The sequence below is a fragment of the Bufo gargarizans genome, chromosome 6, assembly GCF_014858855.1.
Source record: "Bufo gargarizans isolate SCDJY-AF-19 chromosome 6, ASM1485885v1, whole genome shotgun sequence".
Classification (NCBI taxonomy): domain Eukaryota; kingdom Metazoa; phylum Chordata; class Amphibia; order Anura; family Bufonidae; genus Bufo; species Bufo gargarizans.
The window spans coordinates 325302307-325327148 of NC_058085.1; the positions used below are offsets into that span (position 1 = coordinate 325302307).

Genomic DNA, 24842 nt, shown 5'->3' on the forward strand with positions numbered 1-24842 from the left:
TTATGGGAGGATCTGTGGATGACGCACAGTTATGGGAGGATCTGTGGATGACGCACAGTTATGGGAGGATCTGTGGATGACGCACAGTTATGGGAGGATCTGTGGATGACGCACAGTTATGGGAGGATCTGTGGATGACGCACAGTTATGGGAGGATCTGTGGATGACGCACAGTTATGGGAGGATCTGTGGATGACGCACAGTTATGGGAGGATCTGTGGATGACGCACAGTTATGGGAGGATCTGTGGATGACGCACTGTTATGGGAGGATCTGTGGATGACGCACTGTTATGGGAGGATCTGTGGATGACGCACTGTTATGGGAGGATCTGTGGATGACACACTGTTATGGGAGGATCTGTGGATGACACACTGTTATGGGAGGATCTGTGGATGACACTTATGTCATCCACAGATCCCCATAAGTGTCATCTACAGATCCCCCATCAGATGCATCAGTGAGGAGGCGGAGACACTCATGGTGGGGCCCGTTGCAGTGATTCTACTCTAATACACCGGGCCCCGCCGCAGCTGTTAAGTACATTCAATCCGAATGGGTCCACAATTACTGAACTGTACTTACTGTAGTACCTTATGTATAGCATTAAGACGGCGCAGACCGGCAGCTCCCTCCTCATGCGCCGCCTGCCTGCTTATCTCACTTTATGAATGAACAGGCAGACGGCGCATGAGGAGGGAACTGCCGGTCAGCGCCATCTTAATGCTATACATAAGGTACTACAGTAAGTACAGTACAGTAATTGCGGACCCATTCGGATTGAATGTACTTAACAGCTGCGGGGCCTGGTATATTAGAGTAGAGTCACTGCACCGGGCCCCGCCATGAGTGTCCCTGCCTCCTCCCTCCACACTGATACTTCGCTGGCCGCGCTGTGCAGCATAGTGGCTAGCAAAGTATCCGCAATCCGCTTTATAAGACGCACGGCCATTTCCCCCCCCCCCACTTTTGGGGGGGAAAAAGTGTGTCTTATAAGGCAAAAAATACAGTAAATAATAAACATATTGCATTGTGTACTGACTACTTACCAGTCCAGGACAATAAGATGAGCTGGTCTCGTCTGCAGTCTGGCTCTTGGTCTGGCTCTGGGGACTGGTCCTCCTGGAGACAAACACACTGTAGGTAGTAATTCACCAATGTCGCCCTGGGGTCCGTCCGTCCTGGGAAAGAAGAAAGCAGCTGCACCTGTCCTGCACTCCAATCCACGTAGGATGGTCTGGAGCCCACTTCTGTTCTGTCCCAGAACTAGGACTTTAGGAGAAGGCAATTTAGGCGCTGCTGCCGCACTGGGGGTCGGGGGGAGGCAAATTGCTGGTGGTGGGACTGCTGGACCGTGGCCGTGGCTGGCTGGCTCAGCCAGTGGCTGCTCGGCTGCTGCTCAGTGTGCGGCCTTCTCTTCCTCCTTCACTCCACCCCTCTCTCTGCGTCACGTGACGTGCTCAAGGGTGGGAGGGGTCAGGGGGTTCAGACAGTCCAGATCAAGATCATTCAGGGAGCCTGGGAGGGCGGCAGAGCTCCGCCTCCGCTCCACCCTCAGCAGCCCAGCAGCCAGCCAGGTAAGCTAGCACTGTGCACAGCAGCAGACGCAGTTAGTCACTAGTAGTCAGACGACAGCAGTCAGCAGTGAGGCGGCCCGGCCGGACATTCTTTAGAGCGGCAAAGCGCTCAGCCTCAGCCGCTCAGGCAGCTGCCCGAACTTATATTATAACCAACGTTTTGTTTTGTTTTTAAGCCGCAACGGGCGCACCCTGCTAAATGGCGCCCTAGGCGACTGCCTAATTCGCCTTACTGGTGGCGCCGGCCCTGAGTCTATGTACTGGACCATTATACACCGGACGTTTGACTAAAGAGTGCCATTTTGGCAAGTGACGGGCAGTATACATTGGCATATCTTTATTTTTGAACTTCATAGGAAAGTGCAGCCTGTGTTGTGTTGGTTGGCTGAATAAAAATCCTTGCTCTACGGCCTCTGCATCTGAATCTTTTGGCTGGTCACATTTATTCTCGGAATGGGACAAGCGGGATGACATTTTCACTTTCTGGCCCTGTCAATCAAAGTGCAGAGGGCATAGCAATTTCAGAGACAACAGAGCCTCTAGGTGTAACAGTAACGCCCCCGTTGCTCCTAGAGTCTCATCTGCATATATTAAAACTTCATTTTTCTCAGCAATGCGGGCACATATAGACATGGGACCAACATAGACGTCTTCAGCTGCCAAGTGCACATGTAACAGGTCAGCCAGTGCCATAGGTACAAATCTGCTGACAGATGCCCTTTAAAAGGGTATTCCATGGCAGCACAGATCCGGCAGGCTGTTTCCACACCAGAACAGCCTGCCAGGCTCTGCTGCCGTAAGTGTAAAAGTAGCCTAAATGTATAGTCATGTCAGATAATGCCACTGGTGGGGTCGATTTGCCAAATCCCCCATACCCCACAGAGTGCTTGCACCATTTTGGGGCCATTAGAAACCTTAGACACAGTTTTGCATTAGCTGGAGTCAGACAGTGAATAGTTAACACGTGGCTTCATAAAGACATCAATACTGGTCAATGGTCTTATCAGAATGAATATAATAAGGATCATATCCTTATTAATGGCATCTTCTAAACCAGTCACAGTGTCAGAGATGTAGGAAATAGGCCACCCAACTGCATGCTGTGGTAGCTACTCTTATGTGGTACCAATGGCATGACGTCCTATCTGTCTATCTTGCAGACATGCAAAACACTCCTTGCTAGCAGCAATAAAAGTAATGCTTTTTTATGTTTGTGTTGTAGAAACCATCATGGAAAGAGCTATAAAATACTTCAAGTCGGGATCAGAAGCCAAAGTGAATGGCGTTTGTGGGTTGATTATACTAACGAGTGTAATCGTTTATAAAATCTTTGAATTTAAGTGCCCATGCATACCAGGCTTCAACAAACCTTATGCTCTGATGGTCTTGCTGGCACCATCACTGATCTTCTTCTTTGTTGGGGTTCTTGCCAACAAGTTTTGTGGTTTGTTCACAATAGAGTATTCTAGACCTGAAGGTGGCAGAGCGAAAAACAAGAAAGTTTTAAAGTAAGTCTAAACATATGAAATAGTACTGTCTGGAGCATCTGTTGTTTTGTGCATGTCTGCGAATACTGCTTCCAGATGGCGTACGTAGAAGAAAGAGGTATCTGTAGCAAATATCAAAACTGGCCATCCATTACAGGTTTTAGTGCTCCCCTCTATGTTCTTTTCCATGATTTCTCACATCTTTGGTCACTAACCACAACAATTTGTTTTGGAGCGGGGTGTTGGATATTGGTTCTCATCGCCCATGGGGATGGGACTGACCAGGCCAGGGCCACCTCTCTCCAAGGGCCTCATAGTGGCCTCAAGGCCTGCATCTGTGGTAAGTAGGTATTTATGATTCTATTAAAATTCTTGAAGGAAATACTCCAGGAAAACCTCAGAACATATTAGAAAGCTGCCCTTCGTGATGCTAGCACAACTATAAGTAAGATGGTCAGATTTGTGATTTAGTAGAATTTATAAGTGACCCAGGGGTTGCCACTGCAATTGAGCAACTTAATGGCTTATATACATATGATGGATCCAAATCCAGATAGTCTAAAAGGCTGGTAGTTTTATTGTAGTGTTTTAAAAACAATGCATTTCAGGGCTCAGGGGCTTCCTTTTTTAAGTTACAAAAGAACTGTTATCAGTACTTTTGTAACTTGAAGATGGGAGCCTTGAGTCCTGAAAAGCAGTTGTTCTGAAAAGACTAATATAAAACTACCAGCCTTTTAGACTATCTGAGTTTGGATCCATCATTCCTATCTGTAGTTCCTGCATTGCTGAGCTACTTGCAAATTCCACGTGGCCGGCAACCAGACCCAGGGTTTCAGGATATGGCCGCGATCGGCAGATGTTATGAGCTTACATTAGTGTTGTGCCTAATCTAGCAGAACCAAAAAAAGATAGGCCTGCTTATACCGCACTCTGTTACATACTCCTCTTATGAATGCTTGTTTCCTTTGCTTAGATGTCTAATTTGTAACAGTTCCATGACCATTCCATGACCGTGCAGAGGTCATATAATGGTTCTGTAAGCAGGTGGCATACTTGCTTCCTTACAAGATAATAAAACCCACTTAGGCTACATTCACATCTGCGCTGGTGGCTCAGTTTGGGGCTTCCATCACAAAAGGTTGTCAAAAATAGCAGAGAGAAAAGTCCTGCACGAGGACATTTTTTTTCTGCTGAGAAAAACGTTCTCGTGAACAAAAACCTAATGGATCCCATTATAGTCAATTGGATCTGTTAGGCTCCGTTCGCTTCAGTTAAGTACCGAATCCGGGTCTTCCTTTATTTTCATTCCTAGATTTAGTCCTACAGTGGAGTAGAAAAATGGAAATAAATAGTGCTGATGTGAAAGGAGCCTTAGATCACAACTTAGGTAGAAAGACCTTTGCGAGTCCGTCTAGTGAGTCTAAAGCTTTTTCAAAGATCAAGGCTGCTCATGTGAATGGATTTGCTTGATATGTAATTACAGTGAGTCATTATGTGTATCTATCAGAGCATTAAATTCATATCCATTAAAACCTCCCATGCAGGTCCACACACTAAGGACATTATGTGTCATGGTTTTCATACCGTTGTCTTTGTGTTCTTCTAGTTCCTTTGCACAGCTGGGTACACTCAGTGCTTTAAAGGTAGTGAATCTTCAAAGTAATAAATGGTATTATGCCATTGTCGTACTGATTGCATCCTCATATGACTGGCAACCTGTCTACTTGTCCTCGAGTCACTAGTATGTGTGCCTAAGGTGGTCTCACTTTTTGCTGGTTCCTCCTACCATATCCAAAATTATGCAATCAGCCATCTCTGGTGCCAGTTCATGTGATAGAGGACAATAAAATTATCAGAAAAAAAACTACTGCTATTTTCTGATGAAACCCATCAATCACTTTATAGCAGTCTAGTGCAATCCTATGAAATGAGCCTCATGATGGCCACATAATTCCTGTTAGTGGTCCTGGTCATTGCCGTTCCATATATGAGTAGCTACAGGACTGTTTCCCCAAAATGTATGCACATTAGCATTTACAGAGGTTACTCTGCTTACATTTTAGCCGATAGCAGGGAATCTTAATGTAGTATTCACATTTTGTGGTCCAATTTTGAGTTTTGCAACACCAGGGTCCTGGATACAAATCTGGCTAAGTACAGGGTCTTCATGAAAGATTTCCTCTCACAGTGAAAAAAAATATACTTAAAAGATAATTTGTGTCCAAGTAATGTGCCCTGATATAGATTTAAGTTATGAGAACAACAGCTTATGTCTGTAATGACAATCTCTGTACAGTGCTGCTGGATATGTCGGTGCTATATAAGCAATAGGAAAACTATATCTGACCTTCTGCAATCCCTTGTTCTACAATGTAGTTTTAAACATCTGGACATAAAAATGAACATTTTATGCTGATTCATTTATTTACAAGTGCCTAATTTTTCTTCACATTTCCTCTTCTGTGTGCTGTCTGATTTTAAACTCATACCAATTAGGCTAGGTCTACACGACGACATTTGTCGCGCGACGACAGGGCGCAACAGTTGTCGCGCGACATTTTGTTGCACTAATGTCGCGCGCCAATTTTTATAATGGCAGTCTATGGTGTCGCACTGCAACATGCGACATACTGCGACGCGACAGTCGCAGAAAAATCCATCTTGAATGGATTTTCTGCGACTGTCGCAGTCGCAGCATGTCGCATGTTGCAGTGCGACACCATAGACTGCCATTATAAAAATTGTCGCGCGATATTAGTGCAACAAAATGTGGCGCGACAAATGTCATCGTGTAGACCTAGCCTTAAAGGGGCTATTCACACATCCTAGTTTATTTAAGACATTCGAGAAACTCAGTGCATGTCCTATTCTAGTCCAACTTTGCAGTCATCCGTGTGCTATCCATTTTTCAGAGATCTGTTTTTTGCATATGGAAAATTGGACAATGATAAAATTCTGGATGCCTGTAGCTCCCACTAGGGGGAGCTAAGTACTTTACTGTATACTTTTTGACTATGGAGTACAATGTCTAGGTTGTATGCAGTAGGCTGCTACTAATTCACCAAAATGCTATTTCAAGGGCTTTTATCTTCGACATTTATGGGACGACCAATGGATATTCCATCCCTGACCCCCATTCTACAAATTGAGTTGGTCACTTTCCTGAATATGATCACATTTCTGCATGACTGCAGTGAGAAGGAGTTAGAATGGAGTGGTTGTCAAGCATGTGCCCTGCTATTCCATTCAAAGTTGTTTCACTAGGAGATGAGGATCCGCTATGACTACTTAACAGATTTGGCTTGGGGCTACTCCTAAGGGTGTTACCGTGGCAGCTTGGACTCCGCTGCAGGGGAAGCACCAGACCACTTCCTCCTGATGTAGTCTCTGTTCAGTAGACTGCTGACCACGGGAGTCAAGAGACACTGTTGCAAAACACAGAGATGTCAAGCTAAACCATAGTGAGGGATAAGCTGAGGTCAGGGCAGGCAAAGTTTGTGCAATCAAAAGTGAGTCTGAGGGTCAAGTCAGGAAGCACAGGGTCAATACAGAGAAGATGCAGTGGTCAGGTAAGGGAGTGAAGAGTTTAATCCAAAGACAGGCAGAGGTCAATTCACAGGCAAAACAGCAATAGTGCACCTTAGCAGGAAACTTGACAACTAGAACCTATTGTTCAGGCATCTTCCACAAGTGAATGTGCCTAATATACCTAAGGTAGACAGCAATTGGTTGGGCAAGACTTACAGTAGGTGCGGGTCACTGGTCCTTTTAGAGCCAGAGGAGGTCACGCAGGGATAGCAGGCATACAGCGGGCCTCAGCCTACATGGAGTCAATAGAGTTGTGCTGGTCCGGTGACCAAGCCTGCCAAGAAGAAGCACAGGCATTGACTGATGGATCGCAGGAAGTAAGGTAAGTATTCTGGAGACCATACCTGCTGGAAGAAGAGAGGCAGTGGTGGCACGGACCACCAGCCTAAGAAAAGTCCATTAGACTGACAACTGTTTCCGTCAGCCTCATAGACTCTGAGTAGAGATAATGTCACGGATTGTGTTGCAGAAAACTAGAAGACAACAAATGAAGATCCGACTGACTTGATCCCAAACTAAGGAACATAAGGGTGAGCCCTGTAAAAGCCCTAGAGCTCTCCCTGACTTCTCAGCCCATGCAAAGATCTCTATGATAGATAATTGCATGCCCTCGTGCCTCGACTGTATGACACCTGAACACCCTATAATAGTGAGGGGACAGGACCACCGGCTCCCTACACTTAATACGGAGGGAGTCAGGGTCACCTAGGATCAAGCCCACAGGAAAACACAAACAAAGGAACAGACTTATCTGTAGAAGCATTAGTTGCAGCATCCAGCATGGGCACACTCCAGGAAGTTGTATAAACCGCAAAGTGATGCAGTATGGGAGGGGATTTAAAGGGATGCAATCAGTGCAACTAGATGACAGCTGAGAGAGGGAAACGAGATGACAAAACAAAATCAAAACAAAAGAACCTCAAGCAGGAGGTTCTGAAGAACGTCTGTCAGAGCTTCTCAGATATCTGGCGGTGACAGTACCCCTCCTTCTACGAGTGGACTCCGGACACTCAGAGCCCACCTTCTCAGGATGGGACCTATGGAAAGCCCTGATGAGACAAGTGACCTTAATGTCCATCACTGGGACCCACATCCTCTCCTCAAGACCATAACCCTCCCAATGAACGAGCTACTGGAGAGAACCGCGGACAATACGAGAATCCACAATCCTAGAGACCTGAAATTCAAGATTACCATCAACCACAATCGGAGGAGGAGGCAAAGAGGAAGGTACAGTGGGGGTTGGACATAAGGTTTTAATAGGGACTTATGAAAAACATTATGGATCTTCCAAGTCTAAGATCCAGGCGGTAGGCAACAGGATTGATGACGGACAAGATTTTGTAAGGCCCAATAAACTTAGGACCCAACTTCCAGAAGGGAACCTTCAATTTGATATTCTTAGTAGACAACCACACCAGATCACCAACATTCATTTCCGGACCAGGCACACGTCTCTTATCCGCCACACGCTTATATCTCTCACTCATGTTCTTTAGATTATCCTGAATCTTTTGCCAAATAGATGACAAAGACGAGGAGAATCTCTCCTTATCAGGTAAACCAGAAGACCCCTCTCCAGAGAATGTCCCAAACTGCGGATGAAACCCATATGCACCAAAAAATTGTGACTTATCAGAGGACTCCTGACTACGGTTATTTAAAGCAAACTCAGCAAGGGACAAAAAAGAACACCAATCCTCCTGATTCTCTGCCACAAAACAGCGCAGATATGTCTCCAGATTCTGATTGATGCTCTCTGTCTGGCCATTCGACTGCAGGTGGAAAGCAGAAGAGAATGACAACCGAACCCCCAAGCGAGAACAGAAAGCCTTCCAGAATCTGGAAACAAACTGCGTGCCCCTATCAGAGACTATATCTGAAGGAATACCATGCAATTTGACAATGTGATCAATAAATGCCTGCGCCAGCGTTTTAGCATTGGGCAACCCAGGAAAAGGAATGAAATGCGCCATTTAGCTAAAACGGTCCACCACCATCAGAATCACAGTCTTCCCTGAGGAACGAGGCAGGTCCGTAATTAAGTCCATGGACAGATGTGTCCAAGGACAGGAAGGAATGGGTAACGGGAGGAGAGGACCTGATGGCCGTGAATGAGGGACTTTGGCACGAGCGCAGGTCTCGCAGGCTGCCACAAAACCCTCAACCGACTTACGAAGCGCCGGCCACCAGAATCTCCGAGCAATGAGATCCACTGTGGCTCTACCCCCCGGGTGCCCAGCAAGGACAGTATCGTGGTGCTCCTTAAAAACCTTGTGTCTTAAAGCGAGAGGCACAAACAACCTCCCAGGAGGACAAAGATTCAGGAGCCTCTGCCTGGGCTGCCTGAACCTCTGCCTCCAATTCAGGATAAAGAGCAGAGACCACCACCCGTTCAGCCAAAATGGGACCCGGGTCTTCAAAATTCCCTCCTCCCGGAAAACAACGTGACAGGGCATCCGCCTTCACATTCTTAACCCCAGGGCGGAACGTGACAACAAAATTAAACCTTGAAAAGAACAAAGACCATCTGGCCTGTCTCGGGTTCAGACGCTTGGCTGACTCCAAGTAGGCCAGATTATTATGGTCGGTAAACACGGTAATAGGGTGTCTGGCTCCCTCTAGCCAATGGCGCCATTCCTCAAAAGCTAACTTGATGGCCAACAACTCCCTATCTCTCACATCATAATTTCTCTCTGCGGAGGAGAGTTTCTTCGAGAAAAAGGCCCACGGACGCCATTTGGCAGGAGAGGGACCCTGAGACAAGACCGAACCCACACCCACGTCAGAAGCATCCACCTCAACAATGAAGGGCAGAGAGACATCAGGTTGTACCAAGATGGGAGCGAAAGCAAAACTCTCCTTGATACTAGAAAAGGCCTTACGTGCCTCTACCGACCAGGAGGAAAAATCTACCCCCTTTCTAGTCATATCAGTGAGTGGCTTAACAACAGAGGAATCATTCAAAACGAACTTCCTTTAATAATTTGCAAAACTCAAAAAGCACATCAGCGCCTTCTGATTCTCAGGAAGCTCCCAATCAAGCACAGCGCGGACCTTCTCGGGGTCCATGCGAAAACCAGAAGCGGAGAGAAGAAACCCCAGAAATTGGATTTCTGGAACCGCAAACACACATTTTTCCAGTTTAGCGTACAATTTTTATTCTCCCACAGAATGAGCAAGACCTGACGTAGGTGGTCCCTATGGGTCTTGAAATCCGGATGGTGTTGCAGAAAACTAGAAGACAACAAATGTAGATCCGACTGACTTGATCCCAAACTAAGGAACATAAGGTTGAGCCCTGTAAAAGCCCTAGAGCTCTCCCTGACTTCTCAGCCTATGCAAATATCTCTATGATAGATAATAGCATGCCCTCGTACCTCAACTGTATGACACCTGAACACCCTATAATAGTGAGGGGACACGACAACACCGTCTCCCTACACTTAATAGGGAGGGAGTCAGGGTCACCTAGGATCAAGCCTAGAGGAAAACACTAAACAAAGGAACAGACTTATATGTAGAAGCAAAACAAACGAGCCAGCACCTCCATAATAAGTAAATTTGAGAGCGCAGGTGCACACTACCTTGGCTGAAACACAATTGGATTTGTAGAACTACTGGTAACAGCACACTGCTAGTCAATTGCACAAAGATAAAAGCAAACAATGAAAAGAAAATGGCGGCTTGGTGGCCATACTTACTGCAAGTGCAGTTAGAAGCTCTTTGCGCATATAATTGATCAATACATACAGTACAGACCAAAAGTTTGGACACACCTTCTCATTCAAAGAGTTTTCTTTATTTTCATGACTATGAAAATTGTAGATTCACACTGAAGGCATCAAAACTATGAATTAACACATGTGGAATTATATACATAACAAAAAAGGGTGAAACAACTGAAAATATGTCATATTCTAGGTTCTTCAAAGTAGCCACCTTTTGCTTTGATTACTCCTTTGCACACTCTTGGCATTCTTTTGATGAGCTTCAAGAGGTAGTCACCTGAATGGTCTTCCAACAGTCTTGAAGGAGTTCCCAGAGATGCTTAGCACTTGTTGGCCCTTTTGCCTTCACTCTGCGGTCCAGCTCACCCCAAACCATCTCGATTGGGTTCAGGTCCGGTGACTGTGGAGGCCAGGTCACCTGGCGCAGCACCCCATCACTCTCCTTCATGGTCAAATAGCCCTTACACAGCCTGGAGGTGTGTTTGGGGTCATTGTCCTGTTGAAAAATAAACGATGGTCCAACTAAACGCAAACCGGATGGAATGGCATGCCGCTGCAAGATGCTGGGGTAGCCATACTGGTTCAGTATGCCTTCAATTTTGAATAAATCCCCAACAGTGTCACCAGCAAAGCACCCCACACCATCACACCTCCTCCTCCATGCTTCACGGTGGGAACAAGGCATGTAGAGTCCATCCGTTCACCTTTTCTGCGTCGCACAAAGACACGGTGGTTGGAACCAAAGATCTCAAATTTGGACTCATCAGACCAAAGCACAGATTTCCACTGGTCTAATGTCCATTCCTTGTGTTCTTTAGCCCAAACAAGTCTCTTCTGCTTGTTGCCTGTCCTTAGCAGTGGTTTCCTAGCAGATATTCTACCATGAAGGCTTGATTCACACAGTCTCCTCTTAACAGTTGTTCTAGAGATGTGTCTGCTGCTAGAACTCTGTGTGGCATTGACCTGGTCTCTAATCTGAGCTGCTGTTAACCTGCGATTTCTGAGGCTGGTGACTCAGATGAACTTATCCTCCGCAGCAGAGGTGACTCTTGGTCTTCCTTTCCTGGGGAGGTCCGCATGTGAGCCAGTTTCTTTGTAGCGCTTGATGGTTTTTGTGACTGCACTTGGGACACTTTCAAAGTTTTTACAATTTTTCCGACTGACTGACCTTCATTTCTTAAAGTAATGATGGCCACTTGTTTTTCTTTACTTAGCTGCTTTTTTCTTGCCATAATACAAATTCTAACAGTCAATTCAGTAGGACTATCAGCTGTGTATCCACCTGACTTCTCCACAACGCAACTGATGGTCCCAACCCCATTTATAAGGCAAGAAATCCCACTTATTAAACCTGACAGGGCACCCCTGTGAAGTGAAAACCATTTCAGGTGACTACCTCTTGAAGCTCATCAAGAGAATGCCAAGAGTGTGCAAAGCAGTAATCAAAGCAAAAGGTGGCTACTTTGAAGAACCTAGAATATGACCTATTTTCTGTTGTTTCACACTTTTTTGTTATGTATATAATTCCACATGTGTTAAGTCATGAACCCTTGTCTAGTGATCGGTGGGACACTAATCGATCAGACATTAATCACCTATCTTGTGGCTATAGTAAGTGACAAATGACCTTGTAGGACAACTCCATTAAGAAATATGAGCATATTTAGGGAGAGTTCACATGTCCATTTCATTTTCCGTTCTTCTGATCTGTCAGAAGAAAAGAAAAAAAAAAAAAAAAACAGGATCCTGTACAAAAAAATGGATCCTGTAAAAAAATGGATGTTGTTGCACATTTGGCATCCGTTTGAGCCATTTCTGTCTAAGATCTGTTTTTTAGATGGAAAAAAAGGAATGCATGCACCACTTTTTTTCAGTCTAAAATGCCTCAAACGGATGCCAAATGTTCAACCAGATCCGTTTTTTTGCAGGATCCATTTTTTTTACAGGATCCTGTTTTTGTTCTTTTTCTGTTCTGACAGATCAGAAGAATGGAAAATGAAACGGAGATGTGAACTCTTACTTAGAAGGATATGTGATGCTCCTAAAGTAATTTTATCAAGTCATTTACAAAAAGTTAGGGATATTTGGCTTTCAGGTGAAATTTATGGAAAATGTAAAAAGTTCCCTGCTACAATGATATTATATCATGAAAGTAGGGCATTTAGGTTAAAGCTGCAATGGTGATTTCCTCATCTCAATTTATTGAAACAAAAGCCAACACCAGTGGTGGGTATACCCCCACAAAAAATTTCAGTGTCTCAATAACTTGTCATGTGGCCTTGCGCATCAATTACAGCTTGACAACGTCTCATGCTATTCACAAGTCGACTTATTTTCTGCCGAGGCATGGCATCCCACTGTTCTTGAAGGGCAACCCTCAGGTCATTGGGGTTCTGGTTGAGGTTCTTGAACCAGGAAATTTATTGGGAGATTCATGGATCAAACACCTGTTGTGAATTTTGCCATTAAGCTCCTTGTTAGAGAACAGCAAGTTGTGCAAAAAGTACTGAAACATTGAACAGATGGACATGTGCATTCAATAGTTTAGAGAGCATCACATTAAGTTCACTAAGTTCAGGTTCATCCTGAAATTTCACCCACAAGCCAAATATCCTTAACTTTTTGTGAGTTAACATCTGTAATTACCCTGTTGTTGGCACAGAGGCAACTCTCAACACATGCCTGTGTGAGAAGAAGTCTTTGATATGCCTATAGATCTATATATTGTTAAACATCCTTGTGAATGGACTTAATGGGAGGACAAATTGTCCTTGTGCCCAAGAAATATTTAGTTTACTTGACAATAAGGAAAATATACACAGACTGGAAACAGCTAGTAAGGAACTGACTAGTATTCTCCTGTTTCAGGCAAATGTTCATGGCAGTGATGACCAGAGCACTGGCAGCGCCCATTGTTTGGATCCTTATGTGTATAATAGATGGACAGCTTATGGTTTGTGCGTTCAGTGAGACCCTTGACCCTGACCAGTATGGGGGATTTGCAGAGTTCCCTGAGTTTGACGCCTCATTCCTATTGGCTAAAGTGCCCTGCAAGAACTTTGACCTGCTCCGCAGATCCTCAACCAGAAAAGCAATATCCAGGTTTCTCAAATTTTTATCACAGGTAAAAGCACAAAGGGAGATGTGAAGTCATATGTTAATAGTAGGCAATAGTAAAATTACTAAATTATTACTGATTATCTCATATAAATGAAAGAAAACTCCTCCAACCTCCCCATACAGTCAGGTCCATAAATATTGGGACATTGACACAATTCTAACATTTTTGGCTCCTCACACCACCACAATGGATTTGAGGGTATTTACATCCAAATCAGGTGAACGGTGTAGGAATTACAGCAGTTTGCATATGTGCCTCCCACTTGTTAAGGGACCAAAAGTAATGGGACAGAATAATAATCATAAATCAAACTATCACTTTTTAATATTTGGTTGAAAATCCTTTGCAGTCAATTATAGCCTGAAGTCTGGAACGCATAAACATCACCAGATGCTGGGTTTCATCCCTGGTGATGCTCTGCCAGGCCTCTACTGCAACTGTCTTCAGTTCCTGCTTGTTCTTGGGGTATTTTTCCTTCAGTGTTGTCTTCAGCAAGTGAAATGCATGCTCAATCGGATTCAGGTCAGGCGATTGACTTGGCCATTGCATAACATTCCCCTTCTTTCCCTTAAAAAACTCTATGGTTGCTTTTGCAGTATGCTTTGGGTCATTGTCCATCTGCACTGTGAAGCGCCGTCCAATGAGTTCTGAAGCATTTTTCTTAATATGAGCAGATAATATTGACCGAAACACTTCAGAATTCATCCTGCTGCTTTTGTCAGCAGTCACATCATCAATAAATACAAGAGAAGCAGTTCCATTGGCAGCCATACATGCCTACACCTTGACACTACCACCACCATGCTTCACTGATGAGATGGTATGCTTAGGATCATGAGCAGTTCCTTTCTTCTCCATACTCTTCTCTTCCCATCACTCTGGTACAAGTTGATATTGGTCTCATCTGTCCATAGGATGTTGTTCCAGAATTGTGAAGGCTTTTTTAGATGTCGGCAAACTCTAATCTGGCCTTCCTGTTTTTGAGGCTCACCAATGGTTGACATCTTGTGGTGAACCCTCTGTATTCACTCTGCTGAAGTCTTCTCTTGATTGTTGACTTTGACACACATACACCTACCTCCTGGAGAGTGTTCTTGATCTGGCCAACTGTTGTGAAGGGTGTTTTCTTCACCAGGGAAAGAATTCTTCGGTCATCCACCACAGTTGTTTTCCGTGGTCTTCCGGGTCTTTTGGTGTTGCTGAGCTCACCGGTGCGTTCCTTCTTTTTAAGAATGTTCCAAACAGTCGTTTTGGCCACGCCTAATGTTTTTGCTATCTCTCTGATGGGTATCACGATCGGCGTGACTATCACATACGTGACACAGAGGGAGGGAAAGAGGAAGGCCCTGCCCAAGTGAGAGGGAAGGTGGTGACCCCTGACTCACCTTGCGGCTGGCACCTGGCTGCCCTGACGTCCCTAGACGGGTTCCTCACCCATACGCCGATCACGTGCCTAAAACCCTGGCTTTCCCTAAGATGAGCCCTAGATAGTGAACAGGGCGGTGGGAGCACTAGTCCGCACCACTAGCTCTAAAGGAAAACACCAAGGGGAGGACAGACAATACAGACTCATCATATAATCCCAGGTGGGCGACAACAGGAGACAACAAAAAGCCCAACAGGGATCCGGAGGGTAGCACTCTGGAACAACAACCAGGATTCACAGCTCCAGTGGGTCAGTATAGAAGTCCAGGCAGGAAGCTCTATAACTGGCAACTAGAGAAGTGTGAGAGGAGAATATAAGGAGGTTGGGAGTGGCAGACAAGAAACAGCTGAGGAGGAGAAGCTACGGATCCCTGAGTGAGACAAAAAGGATTGCAAGGCAAACACAGAAAACAATCACTAAGAAACAACGTGATCTTTAGACATAGAGCGCGCAGCCGCCCGCTGCGACTTCCTGACCCCGGGTATAACGGAGTCAGACGTGGCTCTTGACACCCTCGTGACAGTACCCCCCCCTTTCACGAGGGGCCTCCGGACACTCAGGACCAGGTCTCTCGGGATGAGAGGCTTGGAAAGCCTGAATTAACCTGTTGGCGTTTACCTCTGACGCTGGAACCCACATTCTTTCCTCGGGACCGTAACCCCTCCAATGCACCAGATACTGAAGAGAGCGGCGGACCCGACGAGAATCAACAATTCTGGATATTTGAAACTCCAGATTACCATCCACAATAACAGGAGGAGGTGGCAGCGGTGATGGTTCTAGAGGTGGAACATACTTCTTGAGTAACGACTTATGGAAGACGTTATGGATCTTAAAAGTCTGAGGTAGCTCCAGGCGAAAAGCCACAGGGTTAATGACGGCTACTATTTTATAAGGACCAATGAACCTAGGGCCCAGTTTCCAAGAGGGAACCTTCAACTTAATATTCCTAGTAGACAACCACACATAGTCATTCACTCCTAGGTCCGGACCTGGCGACCGTTTCTTATCGGCCATGCATTTATATTTACCACTCATATTTTTCAAGTTAGCTTGCACCTTCTGCCATACCGATGAAAGAGATGAAGAAAACCGTTCCTCTTCGGGAACCCCAGAAGACCCCCCCTCTTTGAAAGTACAAAATTGGGGATGAAAACCGTATGCACCAAGAAATGGTGACTTGCCAGTGGATTCCTGACAGCGATTATTTATGGCAAACTCGGCTAACGGTAAATATGATGACCACACCTCTTGGTTTTCAGACACAAAACACCTTAAATATGTTTCTAGGTTTTGGTTGGTACGCTCAGTCTGTCCATTCGACTGAGGATGGAAAGCTGAGGAAAAGGACAAGTGTACCCCCAAACGGGAACAAAAAGCTTTCCAAAATGTAGAAATAAACTGGGTTCCCCGATCCGAAACCACATCGGAAGGGACCCCGTGAAGCTTCACGATTTCACGGATAAACACCTGAGCAAGAGTCTTAGCATTAGGAAGTGCGGGTAGCGCAATAAAGTGTACCATTTTGCTAAACCTGTCTACTACTACCAAGATAACTGTTTTACCCGCAGACAACGGTAAGTCAGTGATGAAATCCATTGACACATGTGTCCATGGCCTATTGGGGATGAAAAGTGGCAATAAAGACCCTGCTGGACGTGTATGAGAGACTTTCGCGCGTGCACAAGTAGAACAGGTAGACACGAAATCCATTACATCCTGACGCAACCTTGGCCACCAAAAACGACGAGACAATAGCTCCAAGGTTGCTTTACTACCCGGGTGCCCAGCAAGTGCCGAATTATGATGTTCCTTTAATAATTCAAGACGCAGGTTTAACGGTACAAACAATTTCTCTGAGGGGCAAGAGGCCGGGGCGTCCCCCTGGGCCTCTAACACCTTTCCCTCTAGAACAGTGTACAGCAGAGACAACCACTCCACTTTGTAAAATAGGTACCGGATCACTAACATTACCCCCTCCAGGGAAACTACGAGATAATGCGTCTGCCTTGGTATTTTTTGCCCCAGGACGATAGGTGATTACAAAGTTAAATCTGGTAAAGAATAGCGACCACCTAGCTTGTCTAGGGGTGAGACGCTTAGCCGATTCTAGGTACAGAAGGTTTTTGTGATCCGTAATCACCGTGACGGGGTGGATTGCTCCCTCTAAGAAGTGACACCACTCTTCAAACGCCAGTTTAATCGCCAACAGTTCCCTATTTCCAATATCATAGTTCTTTTCTGCAGTAGATAACTTTTTCGAAAAGAAAGCGCAAGGACGCCATTTGCCAGGAGACGGACCCTGAGACAATACAGCCCCCACTCCCACCTCTGACGTATCTACTTCAACAATAAAAGGCTGGGAGACATCAGGTTGAATTAGAACAGGTGCCGAGGTAAATCTCTCTTTTAGAGAGGAAAATGCAATTTTAGCGGCGTCAGACCATTTAGAAAAATCAGTCCCCTTCCTAGTCATGTCAGTAAGGGGTTTAACAATCACTGAATAATTTTTAATGAACTTTCTATAGAAATTTGCGAAACCCAAAAACCATTGTAGAGCTTTAAGGTTCTCAGGAAGATCCCAATCTAAAATTGCCTGGACCTTCCTAGGATCCATACGGAAACCTGAAGCAGATAATAGATATCCCAGGAACTGTATTTCCTGAACGGCGAAGACACATTTTTCAATTTTCGCATATAATTTATTCGTCCGTAGGACCTGCAGTACTTGCCTGACATGTACTTCATGTGTTTTCAGATCCACCGAATAAATTAAGATATCATCTAGGTATATGACTACAAACCTGCCGATGAGATGACTAAAAATATCATTAACGAAATGTTGGAAGACAGCAGGGGCATTGGTCAGACCGAAAGGCATGACTAAATTTTCATAATGCCCCTCAGGGGTGTTAAAAGCTGTCTTCCACTCATCCCCTTCCTTGATACGAATCAGATTGTAGGCCCCCCTAAGATCAAGTTTGGAGAACCAGCTAGCACCCGCAATCTGATTAAAAAGGTCAGGAATGAGAGGAAGAGGGTATGGGTCTCGGATGGTTATCCGGTTTAGCTCACGGAAATCTAGGCAAGGACGCAGGCCCCCATCTTTCTTTTTAACAAAGAAAAACCCTGCAGCCACGGGTGAAGAAGAGGGTCTGATGTGTCCCTTAGCCAGACTCTCGGAGATATAATCTTTCATGGCTTGTCTCTCGGGACCCGAAAGATTATACAACCTGGACTTGGGTAATTTTGCACCAGGAATCAGGTTAACCGGGCAATCATAAGGACGATGAGGTGGTAGCTTCTGACAACCCTTTTCAGAAAAAACGTCCTCAAAGTCCGAAATAAATGTAGGTAGGGAAGCTATGGAGGCGATTAAGCAATTGTTATTTAAGCAATTCTCTCTGCAATGCTCACTCCAATATCTCCCTGGCCTGCCAATCCACCACTGGATTGTGCGCTACCAACCAGGGAAGACCCAATGCCACATGAGAGGGAAGGCCCTCCAGAACGTAACATGAAAGACACTCATTATGGTGGTCCCCTACCCGAAGGTGTAAGTTATGGACAATGTGAGTGAGGTTTCTCTGAGACAGAGGAGCAGAATCAATAGCGAATATGGGAATAGGTCTCTGCAGCGTACAGAGAGACAAACCCATAGTGCGGGCAAAATGGGCATCTATCAAATTTACCCCTGCTCCACTGTCTAGAAAAAAAGAAATAGACTCCGTCTTAACACCAAAAACAATAACCGCTGGCAACACAAATTGAGATGTTCGTATGGAGGAAACGTATACCCCCCGGCTGACATCCTCCGCACAGCCTGGGGTTAGTAGTTTTCCAACGGTCTTTTGTTTTTGAGAAAGGAGGGACAGACATTAATGAAATGACCCTTCCCCCCACAGAAAAAACAAGCCCCCCACCTACGGCGAACCTCAGGAGGACGGACCTGACGAGAAGTTCCTCCTAGCTGCATAGGCTCATCTAAGTCAGTACAGACTAACTGCTGCTTGGGAGAGGTTACCAATTGCTCATGAATTTTCGATCTCTCCCTAAGACGTCTATCTATTCTGATAGAGAGGGACATAACAGCATCAAGGGAAAGGGGGGTCTCATACAGCGCCAGCACATCCTTAACCCTTTCAGATAACCTAGAGCAGAACTGACTCCTGAGAGCCGGGTCGTTCCACTGAGTATCCGTAGCCCACCTACGGAACTCTGAGCAATATTCCTCTGCTGGCCGATCTCCCTGTAGGAGTCTCCGTAACTTCGACTCAGCCAGGGCGACTCGGTCAGGGTCATCATATATGAGACCCAAAGCCCCCAAAAATCCCTCCACTGACCGGAGAGCCTGGGAACCAGGGGGTAACGAGAACGCCCAGGATTGCGGGTCCCCCTGAAGCAGGGAAATAACAATCCCCACCCGCTGTTCTTCATTACCTGAGGAGTAAGGGCGCAGCTTAAAATATAATTTGCAGGCCTCACGGAACGTCACAAATTTGTCCCTTCCCCCAGAAAATCTGTCAGGAAGAACAACCTTGGGTTCTGTAACAACCTGGTTACCCATAGCAACCGCTGGGCTTGCGGTCTGCTGCATTTGCTGCTGTTGTTGGAGGACAGACGCCTTCAATCCTGCCACCTCCAAAGACAGGCCTTGAAGCTGTTTGCCAAAGCAGCAATAGGATCCATATTGGATTCTAAGTAGAGAGAAAAAAAAAAAAAAATTATTTTTTTTTTCTCTCAAAAAATAAGGGCCAGTTATAATATCACGATCGGCGTGACTATCACATACGTGACACAGAGGGAGGGAAAGAGGAAGGCCCTGCCCAAGTGAGAGGGAAGGTGGTGACTCCTGACTCTTGCGGCTGGCACCTGGCTGCCCTGACGTCCCTAGACGGGTTCCTCACCCGTACGCCGATCACGTGCCTAAAACCCTGGCTTTCCCTAAGATGAGCCCTAGATAGTGAACAGGGCGGTGGGAACACTAGTCCGCACCACTAGCTCTAAAGGAAAACACCAAGGGGAGGACAGACAATACAGACTCAACATATAATCCCAGGTGGGCGACAACAGGAGACAACAAAAAGCCCAACAGGGATCCGGAGGGTAGCACTCTGGAACAACAACCAGGATTCACAGCTCCAGTGGGTCAGTATAGAAGTCCAGGCAGGAAGCTCTATAACTGGCAACTAGAGAAGTGTGAGAGGAGAATATAAGGAGGTTGGGAGTGGCAGACAAGAAACAGCTGAGGAGGAGAAGCTACGGATCCCTGAGTGAGACAAAAAGGATAGCAAGGCAAACACAGAAAACAATCACTAAGAAACACCGTGATCTTTAGACATAGAGCGCGCAGCCACCCGCTGCGACTTCCTGACCCCGGGTATAACGGAGTCAGACGTGGCTCTTGACACCCTCGTGACAATGGGTTTGTTTTGTTTTTTCAGCCTAATGATGGCTTGCTTCACTGATGGTGACAGCTCTTTGGATCTCATCTTGAGAGTTGACAGCAGCAGATTCCAAATGCAAATATCACACTTGAAATGAACTCTGGACCTTTTATCTGCTCATTGTAATTGGGATAATGAGGGAATAACACACACCTGGCCATAGAACAGCTGAGAAGCCAATTGTCCCATTACTTTTGGTCCCTTAACAAGTGGGGGGCACATATGCAAACTGTTGTAATTCCTGCACCGTTCACCTGATTTGGATGTAAATACCCTCAAATTAAGGCTACTTTCACACTAGCGTTCGGGGCTCCGCTTGTGAGTTCCGTTTGAAGGCTCTCACAAGCGGCCCCGAACGGATCCGTCCAGCCCTAATGCATTCTGAGTGGATGCGGATCCGCTCAGAATGCATCAGTCTGGCACCGTTTGTCCTCCGCCTGGCCGTGCGGAGGCAAACGGATCCATCCAGACTTACAATAGAAGTCAATGGGGACGGATCAGTTTGAAGTTGACACAATATGGCTCAATCTTCAAATGGATCCATCCCCCATTGACTTTCAATGTAAGTCAAAACGGATCCGTTTGCATCATCATGAACAAAAAAACAACAACTTTTTTTAATTTTTTTGTTCATGGTAATGCAAACGGATCCGTTCTGAACGGATCTAAGCGTGTGCATTATAGGTGCGGATCCGTCTGTGCAGATACCGGACGGATCCGCACCTAAACGCAGGTGTGAAAGTAGCCTAAAGCTGACAGTCTGCAGTTAAAGCACATCTTGTTTGTTTAATTTCAAATCTATTGTGGTGGTGTATAAAGCCAAAAATGTTAGAATTGTGTCGATGTCCCAATATTTATGGACCTGACTGTATATATGCATGTATGGCTCAGACAGGCATAAAGGTTAATTTCATTAAAGGGGTTGTGCCACAGAGTTATAAAGGAATTTTAGGACGGAATACAAAACGGAAGCCTTTAAGAGGTCTATGGTCACAAATACATGTAACAGTTCTGTTTTGTACTGTTATACATGACGGAAAAAATGGTCCTGTCAACAGACATGTATTAGGACGGAGTTAGTATGTTCTCCCCGTGTTTGCATAGGTTTCCTATAGGTACTCCGGGTTCCTTCCACACTCCAATGACAAACTTAGGTTGTGAGCCCCATTGGGGACAGCTTGATACTAATGTCTGTAAAGCGCAGCGGAATATAGCACTGCTATATAAGTGCATGAAATAAACTGCATTACAGGCTCATACACTTAAATGGGGCTGTGTTATAGCTCCCTGCACAGCGTGTGAAGAAATGCTAAAGTGGACCTCGTTCCCATATTTCTTGGGACATGAAGCAGGAGTTCCTATTTATACACTTACCATTATCTGGAAGGGACCCTTTAAACCCTTAAAGGGGTTGTGCAACAAAAAATAATCTAGATTTTTCAAAGCAGCACTTGGATCTGAATACTTTTGTAATTAGAAGTAATAAAAAATTTGTATAGCCAGTGAGCTATTTAATAAAATGTATCTGTATAGCGCCACCTGCTGTTTGCTCTTTTCCTTATTTCTCTGACCACCTCACTGAGGCGGTGGCACATGCTCAATTTAAATCTCCAACTGCCAGAAGCCATATCTTATGTTAGAAGCTGTGGCAGTTACAGGCAAAGAGCTTCAGCAGAAAGGACACGTTGAGGCCCCCAGAAATAGGGCCCCCCCCTCCCCCCCCTTGTAGACTGGATGCTTTGTAACAAACCTGTGAAAACTATTAAATATTTACAGGTTTCTAAATTTAAAGGGTTTATCTCGGTACAGATAATGATTGCATATTGCTAGGTCTGATGAGCAGGGGGCGACCTCAGTGAATCCACTGTTCACTAGTGTTGATCGCGAATATTATAATTGCAAATTTTTATTGCGAATATCTAGAATATAGTGCTATATCTTCATAATCGCGAATATTCTAGATTTTTTTTCATCAGTACCCATGATCCCTCACTGCTTCGTGCTTGTGGGCCAATGAGAAGGCTGCAATATCTTTGACTTTAGGAGTAGTGTTTATCACAAATTTTTGTATCGCAAATTTTTATTGCAAATTTTCCAATTGCGGATTTTCGCTATCAAGAAAATAATGACTGGGGATCTCAAATTTGCGAATATATGATGAATATTTGCCCAAATATTCGCAAATTATCGCAAATTTGAGTATTGCCCCTGCCGCTTATCACTGCTGTTCACTAGAAAGTGTTCTGCCATTTCATCTCCCATCACTGCAGTGCGCCCTTGTCTGGACGATTCCATTCACTGACAGTGAGAACAAGTCTTACAATACCGAGAATTGAAACACAAAGTATAGTGCCACATTGCATAACACTGTAATCTCTGGTCCTTATACTGTTCTAGTGTCAGCAGATGCAGCAGAGATGACTTTGTCTTCTGTCTTAACAGGGTATTGGCTATATAGCAGTCCTTACAATTATCCTGATCGGTGCTTTAGCACGTTTTGTGCTTCCACTTTTCACCACACATGAAGCTCTGCAGTCCCGCTACTGGACCAAGTACTCGGACATGGAGGATAAATGTTTTGAGGAGATGTGTATTCTGCACAATTATAAGGTTGCTGAGAAGTGTGTGAAGAGTTACTTTGAAGGGACGACAAAGGAAAGAAAAGAGGAAGTTTATTATGACAGAAGAAAAGTCCCCGATGCCCCAGTGGAGACGCTGGTGTATGTGGACCAATGGTACAACCACCGCCCTCCCATACCTGGTGCAGATCTCCCAGATCCAAGCTAAACCTACCTGAAGATATACATTGGTCTATAAACTAGAAGATATATACATCTATGGAGTATGTTAACATCATTAGCCAAAAAACATAATGGCCAATATTGACTAAAACTGGTATCTTATATTCCTAAGGAAAATAAAAAAATAAATAAATTTGGGGCATTTGTAGCTGTTTCTTTTCTTGCAGCAATGACATGAGATACATCCACGTGACCACTGCAGTTAATGATATGCATGCCGTACGTGGTGGTCACGTGGACGTACAGTGCGTCATCACTGCAGGAAAATAAACAAACAAGGAACACCATCCGGGGGTGGACTGGCCATGGACCCTACAGGGAAATTTCACAGTGGGCGATGTCCAGGGGGCTACCCGAGCCCTCTTCAAGGCAACTGGCCAGGTACATAACGATCTGATGCAATCAGCATTACTTAATAGTAGGAGTATCAGGTACTTATGCACCTGGCTGGTGGTCCTGAGGACAGTGATAAAGTCAAATACTGCAGTGGGGGACAGCAATATTGTGTGCTGGGCTGAGGTATTTGGTTCTGCAGGGGCAGTATTTTGTGCTGCCCTACAGTGTTGCTTGCCTCAACTACTTCTGTTGTTCCTACTTGCCTGTATTGCTCCCTCCTTATGTCAATTTGGATCCATCTACAACATGGGGCCACGTTTAGGTTGTTTTCCATGGTCACCTTAAGTTCCCAGTGCGCTCCTGATGCCATCTCTGAGTGAGTATTTTATAACAATTCTTGCTTTTAGGCTAATTTCTTAAACTCATGTACAACCCTTATACACTGGGATAATCTTCCAGTCATACAGGGATTCCTAAAGCGGACATCTAGGATGCTACTTTAGGGGTCTTCGTGTCCTCAGAAGAGATATGGAAGGATATTTTAGTGGCTAGTAAGTTTAATTCCTTACCTAAGGGCTGTTTTACAGCGTTAGCGCTCGTTCACACGAACGTGTGCTGTCCGTTGCCGTATTGCGGACCCATTCACTTCAATGGGTCCGCAAATCTGGAGATACGGAACACTACAGAGTGCTTCCTGGGGTTCCGTTCCGTGCCTCTGCCCCGCAAAAAGATAGAACATGCTCTATCTTTTTGCAGAACAGAGGGATCGCTGACCCACTCAAGTGAATGGGTCCACGATCCCCATGCGGCTGCCCCACGGACAGTGCCCGTGCATTGCGGACCGCAAGGGCTTCACACGTTTGTGTGAACGAGCCCTTAGAAAGATCGGAGCTTTGGTGCTATGAGGGCAATGGTGAAGCCCTTGTTTCACCAAACTTCTTATTTGCATATTAGATACTAGTGTTGAGCTAACTCGTGTTTCAAGTTCGGCGTACAAGGTTCGGGTTATCTAAGAATTCCGTTATGGATTCCGCTACCACGGACTATAATTTATGGTCCGTGGTAGCGGCATCCATAATGGGATTCTTCGATAACCCGAACCTGAACTTTGGATCCGGAACTTAAAACACAAGTTCGCTCAACACTACTCAAGAATGGAGCCTCCGATCAGGAAGCGGATAGAAACATTATATTCAAGTGACCAAACAGTTCAATAGGGAGATCTGTTGTGAAAAACTCCCTTGTAATATGTATTTCTCCTCTGCTGCCATTGTTCTAATTGTCTTTTGGGTTGTGAGCATAAAAACAAAATAAAAACGGATTAAAGA

General features: G+C 45.2%; 1 protein-coding gene across 1 annotated transcript; it reads left to right on the forward strand.

Annotated features, from left to right (window-relative positions):
- The first annotated feature begins 1157 nt into the window (after positions 1-1157).
- Positions 1158-23164, forward strand: LOC122942189 (calcium homeostasis modulator protein 3-like). The gene is made up of 5 exons (XM_044299689.1): positions 1158-1227; positions 2800-3085; positions 4671-4805; positions 13351-13507; positions 22820-23164. The coding sequence occupies exons 1-5, from the start codon at positions 1158-1160 to the stop codon at positions 23162-23164; spliced, it is 993 nt and encodes a 330-aa protein (XP_044155624.1).
- The last annotated feature ends 1678 nt before the right edge of the window (positions 23165-24842 follow it).

Excerpts from the sequence above, each read along its gene's own strand:
- LOC122942189 (XM_044299689.1), top strand. The coding sequence starts at position 1,158 with ATGTCGCCCTGGGGTCCGTCCGTCCTGGGAAAGAAGAAAGCAGCTGCA. Across the intron at positions 1,228-2,799 it reads TGTCCTGCACTCCAATCCAC|AAACCATCATGGAAAGAGCT; the intron begins GTAGGATGGTCT and ends TTTGTGTTGTAG. Across the intron at positions 4,806-13,350 it reads TACTTGTCCTCGAGTCACTA|TGAGACCCTTGACCCTGACC; the intron begins GTATGTGTGCCT and ends TTGTGCGTTCAG.